Here is an 11,342-nt window from a genome sequence, read left to right as displayed (position 1 = left end):
TAACAACATTTTGAAAGGGGATTTATAGATCAGGTTTAATATTGTTATTAAGAGAAGTTCATAACAATTACATTTGCAGGCCTACCATTAAAGCCAATGTTATACAGTTTAAATAATGTTTGTATTAGAGTACAATATGTGGAGTTATATCAGCTGCTCATACACAAATATGACAGATGACTGTTGAATGTAAATGCCAGGTTTAACATGAGCGAACTTGTCGTTTGAACTTAACCATGTTTCCTTTTTTTACAGAACATACCTGTGCAGAAAAGATGTAACGCAGTCGAACATGCATCTGTTCTTCTCTTAACAGGATTTGATTTTTAAGGTTTACAGACAGCTTAATCACAAGTTAAAAACTCTCTGGTAACATTTGCATATGCCATTCCATAACATGAACCGGTATGTCAACACAACAACCTAAGTTTAAAAAAAAAAAAACACTCTTTCCACAAATATCAGCCTCATCAATGATAAAATCTTACCTTAAAAGAGAATTTTTTCCGCCCTCTGTCCGGCAGGTATTTGTCCCAGGAGAACTAAGAAGAGTTTTTCCACTGAAGAGGATTGTCAGGGAGGTACAGAGAAGGAACAGTAAGCTTCTTAGTGAAGTGTTTAAGCTGCCACTCTGCTCTGCTTTTACCTCCATGCTGCAGACGTCCCAGCAAGGCCTGGACACATACATTTACATCCCATAGAGCCCACGTATAATCCACAAACACACTGCCGATATAATGTTCAGAAATCTCTGGGATTACCTTAAACATTACTGTGCGTTACATCTCCTAACAGCTGTAATACAAAGTGAGAAGATGAAATCTGAACATGGCGATGAACACAACATAAACAATGAAAACAAGAATAGAAATAATCTCCACAGACGGTGCGACAGTGCTGAATTCTTTTATTTTACTTTTACAGATTTGACAATTTATTCCAAGTTTCTTAGTTTCTTAACGGTGAACACATTCACTAAGCACAGCTACCAGAAACTACAAACAGTCCAGTTTGTCAAATGTACACATGGGTCAGAGAGGAGACGTGTGGCTCTGGCTCGTTCACACCAGTAAACCACAGTAACAGCTGGGGGATGATATAGTGTTTGTTTTTCACAATGTTTTAAAATGGCACAATCAACGCTAGTGCTGATAAGAACAATGGTCATTTATAATGTCGACGTCGTATCGTACAACCAACTCTCTCCTTAATGTAAAAACAGAGTGAAGGAATGCTCCTCTCAATACAAACCAATGAATGAACGTGTGTTTATTTCTCCTCCTAAACTAGGCCGGCCTTTCCCACTCTGCCCTCCCAACACACCAGCCCACAAAGATCAGATCTGAGAAGTCTGAGGCGGGGTCCACCAGAGTGCGTCTTTGTACCTGTGGATTGCATTAATTGATAGTTTGAATAAAACAGCAAGAAGAAGCGCCCGCTCCCACAGAACGGGGAATGTGCTGGAGGAAGCTGAATGGGCTGCAGTTTATTAAAAAGGTTGTTGGGACTCAAAGGAAGAAAGGCTCTTTAATGTGAAGTTGTTCTTCTTACGGTCCATATCCTTCAATGTCTAAAAAGTGCAGTTTGACTGACGGCTAAGCAGTGCAACCCATCTGTGACACCAACTGTAGGACGAAATGCACCTTATCAAAATAAAAATGATCACATTTAACAATTTATATTTATTTTACATGACAAAAAAAAACACTACGCTGACGGAACGAAACGACGCCACACTGTTGATCGTGTCATTCAGACAGCAAATAACTCAGATAAGGCTTTGTCCACAATGTGCAGCTAAAAACACTTCATTAACAGTTTAAACATTCATATGGTTAATTTATTCCTTCAGTTACCGTCTTTCTTCTTCTCACCACTACCTGCAGATATGTTCTCTTTACACAAACCACACTTTAAACTACCGAATAATCCAAACGACATAACAGAAGGCAGATTGATATCATGTGGTCCCAATGAGAGCAAATTATTTTACTAGTGCAACACAAAACACCTTCACATACTAACTTGTCTTTACTCCACTTACAGCTTGTTTTCATCTGTAGCTCGTCCACAAACATTTCTTGGTTAGTTTGAATCCAGTTTTTGGGACCACTCATAATCTCCTTTATGTGTTAGCACCTGAACAAAACAGAACACACTCTATCTAAAATCGCTTTTTGAAAGGGTAAGGTAATCAGGCAAAAATAAGGCTCACGTAAGGGCGAGGGCAAATTTGGCAACAGGAAGTAAACGAGAAAAAGTGCTAAACACGAGGCAGCGAGGACAGGGACAACGTAGAGGACTTTCTGTAACAACATGGGCCGATTCCCTGATCATGACTCATCCAACTAATCTCAACTTCACAGGTGTTTCTCTGGTTAAAAACAAACAAACCTCAAAGTGAAAGCATGCAGGTTCATTTCTGGTAACTGGTGTTGCTGACTAAGCCAGGCTCATGCAGGTTAGATGAGTGCAGCAGCAGCAGTGCATGCTGAACAGCACCCTCAGCCTTTGAAAGCAAGTACCACACATGTCTGGATAGCAAACACAGAAAACAAAAATGTCTTACTATGTCAGAAACCCTAAATATCAACCCACGGTGCAGTTGAGACGTGGGAAAGCGCCAAAAGTCTGTTGTTTTTGGTAATAAAAGCCCATGTTGTGCTTCGTTGGCAAACAAAAAGGAAGGCATAGGGCGGACATGGAGGAGAGGAGACGAGAGGAATCTGTCCACAAAGCTGCAGTTACTGTTTGTTCAGGAATAAAAGCTTTAAACAGCGTGGTAAAGCTGGACAAACTCTCCCAAACCAACTTCACATCACCTTTTCTGCTCAGTGTTTCATGGCTTTTACGATATACATAACTTTGATACTCAAGAAAATGTCAATACTGAAATAAATAACTCCACGTTGATAATAGTAAAACATGTCAAAGCTCTGAGTGGAGCCGTGAGCAGAGAAAACAAAGAGCCAGGAGTGTGAAACCCGCGGCGATACAGCAGTAAGTAGTGTTGTGCGAGTGAGTAAATATCTTTGTGCCGGTGTTTCCTGTGACGCTCAGCTCACAGCTGTAAACAGTTTAGTTTGAAGCAGGTCGAACCCTCGACAGAGTTTGAACCTCGTACCTTCTGAATCTAACCCTAACCCTTCATCTGCCTGAAATGCAGGATAAACATGACAAAGCGGCATCTCTAAGTTAAGACTAACAAATAATCATCAGCGGCGGCACTCCTTAAACTATATATACTACATGATATTTACCTGATATCCACATAAATAGCCTACAATGGATTTAAGCTAAAACTGTCCTAACGCAGCTGCTCATCTTGGGAATGATGGTCCCATCCTTCACGTCGAGTTTTCTAGTCTTAAAAAGGAAAGGGCGGGGACGGAGTTGAATGCAATAAATAAAATACATGATATATATTATTGATATTTATATATATTTATATATGTATAAATAATATAGTACAGACGATGGGTTCTGTCTTGGCTTGACTGTGTTCAGAGAGTAAAATGACAGAACAAAGCCTGGTCCAGGTTACCTCAACATACGGTGGAGAGAGCTAACTTTAGCGTGTATCCCTCTGCTGGTTTTGTACTGGGACTCAGTTTGACCCGACATATCAAGCTATTTCCTCCTCTCGGGGCTCCTTCATGTATCGTGTGCATACATTCTTACCGGAGATCGAGATGATGACAAGAAGAACTACCTGAACGACTAGTTAAGCACAGAGGAGGGAGCGAGGACAGACCCAGGCGTCGGTGGAGAGCGAGTACTGGAGGCTTTGATCGTCCTGTGGCTTCATCTAACAGGCAGGCGTTTATACAAGCGGTGGATGGACGGTGGTGTTTTACAGCCAGGTTTAAACCACAACAGAGACTGTGGGTGTTGTGTGTTTTGTAAGAGTGAAGGTGCACGAGTGTAGGTGTGCATTCAGTGGATGTAAGTATCGTACAGATGTATGTTGACAGTTCAGCATGTGTTTTGGAGTGTGTGTGTGTGTGTGTGTTCATTTAGCCTTTTATGTGTGTTAATGTCAAGTTTCAGATGAGGGATATCATACGAGAACAGGACAGAGTGTTTAGAATTAGAGGCTCGCTATTTTTGACGACATAGTTGCTCAAATAGTGTTAATAAAACCGTACTTTTGGTTTCATTTGTGATGCTCAGATTCTTTTTTTCATTGTGAGGACTGATTTGTACGGGGAACAAGTCTTTCTGGACCAGTGAGTGTCGTGCGACTTTCGATTCCAACCGTGGCCACTACATTAAGACCGCTGCAGGACTCCGAGCCGTCCTGTGGGGATTCGGTTTACACACGGGTGAGGAAGCCCAGGTTGAGCGAGCCGGGGATCTGGATGGTTTCCAGGGCGAGGGAGGAAGGGCTGAACGGGAAAGTGACAGGATAAATCATCTTCGTATCCATCAATAACTGTGGACTCTCACACCGGTCTCGCAAGCGAGTCTGCGGGGGAAAGGAGAAAGCAAATGAGATGGAAGAGTTAATATACAGCAGGAGAAAAAGGGTAAATATCACTTTTATTTTTAGTGCACTTGCACATTTTATTGGTCAGGCATCACTGCTATAAGACACTCTTTCTTTCCTTTCATTTAAGTTACAATGTGCATGTTTTTCACTCATTCTGAAGGGACGAGCTTTTGTTTAAAAATCTGAGGTCTATGCAGTCCTTATGTTGCATACAGGGCCTATATACAGTTAGTGCTATAATTGTTGAAGTTGGGTTTCATTGAAGTCTTTTACTTTAAGTACACAAATGTCCCAAAAACAGTGTTGTGTTGATACAGGTGGAGTATTTTACCTGTATGGTTCGTATGAATGCAACCGATACTCTCTCCTCAAACTCGTTGACTGGAGTGTAGAGGTTCAGGACCTTCACAATCTGAAAGAAACAGAAATTATACAGAGAAGTTATTCCAACAAAACAAGCATTAGGAACCCTTATTAAAAAAGCTGGTCTTGTTCATTGGCAGGTGAGTTTACCTGAGCAGTGGTGAGGGCCAGGCACATGGAGCAGATGGCCTCGGCGTCCTCGTCAGTCTTTTTCTTCACCTGCAGCAGCTGAGCCGCCTGGATCAGAGGCTCCAGGGTCTCCTTGGCTCCACAAACCATCAGACCTTTGTCCCTAAGCCACTCCTCCAGCTGGCTCACATTGTACCTGCACACGTCAAAGGTAAGATAGTAAGTGATCACAACAAAAAACAAGCAAACACGAGGGAAGAATACATCAAGCACGTGCTGGAGCTCCTCCCGCAGCAGCGACATGTCCTACCTGATCTGCATGCCTTTGCTCCAGGAGCACATGTCCTTGCGCAGCAGCAGGTTGTTGAGGGTGACGGCGCCGATGATGTAGAACTGCTGCTTCACCACTTGCTTGATAAGCTCGGGGTCGGTGCCGTGCTGGCACATGGTGGAGTGGAAGGCGCTGAGCTGCCGCAGGATGGAGTCCAGGGTGTAGGTGCCCTCGTCAGCGATGCTAGATGTCCGCTTACGAAGACCTGTGGGCTTCACCCCCGACACGCCCTGGATGGTCTCGTGTTCCAGCATGCCGGAGACTGAAGAAAACACACACACACACACTTAGTCAGTATCATGCATATAAGAAAGTACATGTCCAATACACCAACAGCAGCGTTTCTTACTACGTTGTATGAGCACACACCTATCATAGGCTGCAGGATGTTCTCCATGCATTTGATCAGCTGCTGGTAGATCTGGATGGCCAGGTCACTGATCACCTGTCTGTACTCTGCCAGGTCGAAGTTGGACAGACAGTGTTCATTCTGCCGCTGAGTGTTGTGCTTCATGAAAGCCTGAAACACACAGACACAGATTAACAAATGTTTAATCTAAGAATATGTGTGTGTGAGCCAGATAGAAAATATTCTGTCAGTCTCTAATGTCTTCTTATTTCTAGAAACGCAAGAAGCAAAACAACAGAGAATTAATTTGTATAAACCAAATAAAAATCAATCTAGCTAATTCACTTTCCATCGGTAGATCCTCTGATGCACAGTGAGCTGATTAACTGTTCATTAAAAGGGACTTGGCTGGATTATTATTTATTTTATCATTTCACACAAGTATTATCAAGAACGTTTAAATATATACGCGACTGTCTTCCTATGTTTGTGTGCCAGTGTGTGCGTCTCACCTCGTCTCCGCTGTATTGTTTCAGACAGTGTAAGAAGCGACAGGTGTTTGCCAGCCAGAAGGACACCGTCTCAAAGTCGTCTCCTCGTTTCTGGCGGGAAAAGGAAGAAACAACCTGGAGTCAGTAAATCAGCTTGGAAAGTCATACATGAACTCTGATCAGACCTTCTCCAATCAAACATCCTGCAAACGACTGAGAAGCAAAATACAAGAAACACATCTGCTCTCTCACCTCTGCAGACATGTTGTGAGAGTTGAGTTTGTAGTTAGAGTGAAAAAACACTTTAAAGGCAACACAAATATTAACAAATATTATTAAAGTGCGCTCCTACCACACACTTGTACATACCTTCAGGATCTTCTTAATACTGTTGATGGTGGAGGTGAGCAGAGTGCGGACCTTCTGGTCATCGTTGACATAATCAGCGTGTCTCAGACACATGAAGAGGATGTAGGAAGGCAGACCTGGGATCAGATTCACGGCTACACCGCGAGGCTTCAACTCTGTTGAGACAAAACAAGCAAAGAGTTCAGTGAGACACAGAGGAGGCCGTTAGAGGAGAAGTTCCTCTGTCAATTTTTACTTCTAATTTAGACTTAGGCATCAGATCTTGTAAAGTTATAATACAAAGTAAAAAAGTTCTATAGATTTTTGATCATTGACCTTTATGTTTATAATTAACTCTTACCAAGGATGAGGTTCTTGACCAGTTTGAGCTCATCCTCCTTCTTGTACTCCAGCATCCCCTGGAAATCTTTTTCCCTGCGGGGAATGTTGACAGGATGAATCGGCTCGTCCACCATCTGTCCCGGAGACGTCTGCCCCTCGGTCTGACCCGCTGGAAGGACACACACGACGTGACAGTCAATACAGTGTACTATAGCACTCAAATACATTCAGAGTATACACAGATTCTCAAGCCTTTGCTGACTGGTGATTTCTTCCTTACCTCCCATCTCCCCAATCCTCTTGGAGTAAACCTTCAGCTGCTTCTTGAGCTTGCGGATGGTTCGGTCCTGCTTCTCCAGCTGCTCCATCAGATCCTGAAAAGGGTAAAAGTGATGGAGGAAGAAAGAGATGAAAAAAAAGAGAGAATAGTGAGGACAAATGGCAAGCCTCTGACTCATTTAGAAAATGTAAGTATTGGAAACAAACAAACAGGAGGAGTTGAATCAACATGAGAGCCGCTCTGCCCGATTGTCTTTTCAGAAGGAAGAGAAGAAGAGAGCAAAGACTGGCTGGCTGTTAGGAAAGTGAAAAAGGTGCCAAGCTGCTCGGCGGTGAGTTACTGCTGTGGAGAGTTAGACCTATCCAGCTGCTAAGCGCGATTTCATTCAGCACACAAACTTATGTTAGTTCCAACCCATGCAAACACACACACACTGCATCTCTACATACAACCATCCGTCGTAAAATGATGACTCGAGCCTCTCTGGATGCTGTGGGGTCTGCAGCCAGGAGTTCCTGTCAGGTGACACCATTCACACATTGAGTGTGTGTGCGTGTGTGAGAGAGAAAGACAGCACTAATGGCTGCTACAGTTATTGTATGTGTGGCCTACATAGCTTCAAAAAGTTTCATGTTGAACCTTACGTCTACCTGTGCATCAGAATCATCGTTTTTTTTTACTTTTGCTGCATTTGTGAATTGGAGTGATACACATGAAAAGCTACTTACATTTTTGTTGTTGTCTATCACTTAAAAATACCTCGCCTCTGTTGTTTTTTATTTAGGCCTAGATTTTTGTATTTACTCAGTAACGGATGTGATTTAAAATGTAACTAAGTACAATACTTCAAACAAAACCTTCTTAAGTAAAAATAAAATTACAGATTATAGAAAAAGTACACAAAAAAACTACTCAATTACAGTAAACGCGAGTAAATGTGATTCCTTACTTTCCACCTCTGGGGTCTCACAAGGGTCTGCACTCACTCACCAACACACATGTATAGAAGCCCATAAGTGATGATCTTTATTATATTTGTAAAAGGAAAATCCTACTCATTATACCTTTAAGAAAGAAATCAACCAATATTTATCATGTTTTCTTCTGTTCCCACTGTACGAAGGACTCTGATGAACACGAATGAGATGATCCCCGGAGCTTACAGGCTCATACAGCCAGGAGAACTCCAGGAAGTTACTTCTCTCAGCCAAAATATAGTCTGGTCCATGACGCCCGTATAATGGGAATTGTTATTTTTATACTTCTGCCTGAATGGAATGTTGAAATACTCCTTAAACAAAAATCTATCTGTCGGGAATGAAGGACAAAAAACAAAACAAAAACATCCACTGCTGCCACTTTGACCTCCACCCAGGGATGCTTTGTCGTGTGCAAAAAACAAGGTACAGAGTAGTTTCATTGTTGTTGTTATTGGCTGCATCAGATGGATCTATCATGGGGAACATGTACGTTGTAAATTGAAATGTTGATGTTATTACATTAAAAAATATATATCAATATTTACAGATTTAATATAATATTTGTATATTTATTTATATATAAAAATGTAAGACTGAGATTGGCTTGACACATCTTTTTACTCTCTGTTGTAGTCATAGTAGTTTCACTGGCTACAATCTGCTGACGTACTTTGATCGTGACGTTATATCTGGTAATGTTGTGATAGGAACTATTTCCTAACCTTCATATCACTTCACATCTTCACTGTAAGAGATTCTGCCTGTGTAGTTGTAGGTGTGATTTCTCACTGTTGGGTGTCTGATGTTTGAGTTTACTGAGACTGAAAGCGATGGTACTTCTCTTCCCCAGCCTGTGTGCGTCTGTGTGCGCGCTGCAACGTACCAGGTTCTCGTTGGTCAGACGGGTGATCTCGTGTTGCAGACTGGCTTCGATTCGAGCCTCCGGAGGCAGCTGGAGGTTTTGGGCCAGGAGCTGCTGCTGACGGTTGTTCTCCTCTTTGACGTTCTGCAGCTCGCCGCGCAACGACTCCACCTCACTATCGTAACCTCTCCGCTGAGTCTGCAGCTGGTGCTCCAGTAACCTGGGGGTTTGGGAAGGAGGCGGGGGATGAGACAGAAGGAAGACCAAGGGAGGAAATGGTCAGGGGGAAAAGGGAATAACAAGAGAGAGGGTGTAGGAGGAGAAATAGAAGAAACAAAGTCAGCATTATTGTGTGAAAGAAGATAAAAGAGTGAGAGAGAGACGACAGTGGAGATTTCACCACAGTGTGGTGACAGCAACATGCTGTGCAGACATAACCAGCAGCCCAGAGCCCAGCCTCTCTGAACACTTTCTTTAACTCTGCTGAGTCACTACCCTTCACTGTTTTGGAAAATTGAACCGAGGTGACGCTAAGGTCAGAGGTCAGAGGTCAGGCTCAGCAACAGAGCAGGTGAAGCTGATAGAGGCTCAGTTTGTTGTTTCAGAGGGAGGTGGGAACAACTTTCAGTGAATCAACATTCAGTGAGACTTCCACCCATGAACACAGCAGGAGGGAAACCTAAACACTGTCTAACTTCTCTTGAGAAGTTTTAGCTTCATCTCTCCATGAGTGACTATAATTGAGACTTTGGTAAGCTAACACGAAGCATTCAAGAGTGTCATCAGTTAATTTGTTAGGGTTTGTTTTAAACATCTCTCTGTGTTTGAACCACTTCTCCATCATAAAGAAAGCTGTTAGTGATGAAGCACTACTGGTCTTGTGTTAAACCTAATCCATCTAGCACCAGGAGATGAATACATCATAGAGTAAAAGCAAAATACACTTCAAACACTATTTAAAGCAAGCTCTGCAGTGGGTTACATAGAGCTCTAACATTTGACAGGCTGTCACTTTAGGTGAGTATAACAAGATTAGTAAAAGGGTGAGGGCAAATTCTGCTGCACGGTGTTCATCATAAATGGTCAAACTAAAGTAAGAATGCTTTTCTTTATTATGCAACATGTGGGGGTGAAGGACTAATTATTGTAACACTTTTATAGAGCAAAAAATAGTATAGTACCGTCTGAGTATTTCTGAGGCTTCTGTAATGAGCCCTGGGTCCATTATCATAGAACATGAAGTAAGCTTAGAGTAGCGACTTTGTATGGCTGTTAAGGAGAAAATAATTTGTGTGTCAGGTGTTTAAATGTTTAACTGTGTTTTTGTTCTTAGTTTATGAATGTGGCACTAAAACTAGCTTCGTCACCTGTATAAACGTATAACTTATCCAAAGGACTCTTACAAGCTGCATGTCCTAACGCTGGCTAACTGGATAATAACAGAATAAGATGTGAAACAGAGCTCCAAAAGAGAGAGAGAAAATATGTGAATGAAGAAGAAACACAGCAGCACACATCCTTTCTCCTGTGAAGAGGCAAACGTTTCATGCTTGTGTTCAAAACACAACAGTTACACCTGATGGTTTCCTTTAAGCCCTGATTAACCAGCCACAGCTCTCCGTCCTCATTCAGCTTATGGAAGTCTGGAGCAGCAGATCTGACCGACAGACATAACACAAAAGGAGATGAACAACATAAAGACAAAAAGAAAAATGGTTGGGTTGGCGGGGGAGGGATGCACAAGACAACAAGGGTATGTGAGCTGTCTGTGTGTGTGCATGTGCTGTGTTGATGGACTGATGTATGATGTAAATCTATGTAATATTTAAATCTCATCAACTGATTCATGATGTGTGTTTCCTTGCACCCTGCATATTCTCGACTGTCACTTTTATGTCAGCGTGAGAACAAAGACGATCACAAGCAGCAAGGGGAGAATAATGGGACAAACAGAGGCATAAAGGCAGCGATGCACCAACACACTGAGTCCATTAAATGTGCTGCGCATCTCTGCTTTCACAAACAAACAAAGTGGGCTTTCATGCAGGATTTAAGCCAAACTCATTCCATAAAGCTGAGACAGGAGGCCTCCTACATCCAGCGTCAAACCTGTCACTGCTGAAACCTCTCTGTGTGAAGACGTCATGTTTTAAACCTATGTGTTAATAAAGGCTGAACTAAAACTACAAAAGACCCTTTAAGGCAGAAAGTTCCATGCTTTCATGCTGCACTGTGTGGTTCTGCAGCATCTCCAAAAACAGATCAGAGCTGTAGAAGCCACAGAAAACCTCCTCCTATCTTTGTTTAAGGGACTCTGCTCCTGTTCATGCCGGACTATTGGAACCCATGCAGACCTATGAATCCTGAAACATGAC

General features: G+C 42.4%; 1 protein-coding gene across 2 annotated transcripts in view; it reads right to left on the bottom strand.

Moving 5' to 3' along the window:
• Positions 1-2,101: 2,101 nt before the first annotated feature.
• myo5aa (myosin VAa) overlaps positions 2,102-11,342 on the bottom strand; it is a 55,989-nt gene continuing 46,748 nt past the window's right edge. The window contains exons 31-42 of one of the 2 annotated variants that reach the window (XM_069658515.1): positions 10,544-10,624; positions 8,989-9,187; positions 7,575-7,640; positions 7,126-7,219; positions 6,865-7,014; positions 6,525-6,679; positions 6,177-6,266; positions 5,685-5,835; positions 5,295-5,577; positions 5,006-5,180; positions 4,824-4,904; positions 2,102-4,468 (exon numbers count right to left, since the gene is read on the bottom strand). In XM_069658515.1, coding sequence (XP_069514616.1) covers positions 4,316-4,468; positions 4,824-4,904; positions 5,006-5,180; positions 5,295-5,577; positions 5,685-5,835; positions 6,177-6,266; positions 6,525-6,679; positions 6,865-7,014; positions 7,126-7,219; positions 7,575-7,640; positions 8,989-9,187; positions 10,544-10,624 — 1,678 coding nt within the window. In that variant the 3' untranslated portion in view covers positions 2,102-4,315. The remainder of the gene's footprint in view (positions 4,469-4,823; positions 4,905-5,005; positions 5,181-5,294; positions 5,578-5,684; positions 5,836-6,176; positions 6,267-6,524; positions 6,680-6,864; positions 7,015-7,125; positions 7,220-7,574; positions 7,641-8,988; positions 9,188-10,543; positions 10,625-11,342) is intronic. The other variant, XM_069658430.1, reaches the window with a different exon arrangement.

This window comes from Semicossyphus pulcher, unplaced genomic scaffold, assembly GCF_022749685.1.
Source record: "Semicossyphus pulcher isolate SPU_LCO1_2020_fin unplaced genomic scaffold, fSemPul1.0.p SCAF_1, whole genome shotgun sequence".
In the NCBI taxonomy this organism is placed as follows: Eukaryota; Metazoa; Chordata; class Actinopteri; order Labriformes; family Labridae; genus Semicossyphus; species Semicossyphus pulcher.
The sequence above is the reverse complement of the archived record's forward strand: the minus strand, read 5'-3'. Positions and strand labels throughout refer to the sequence as shown.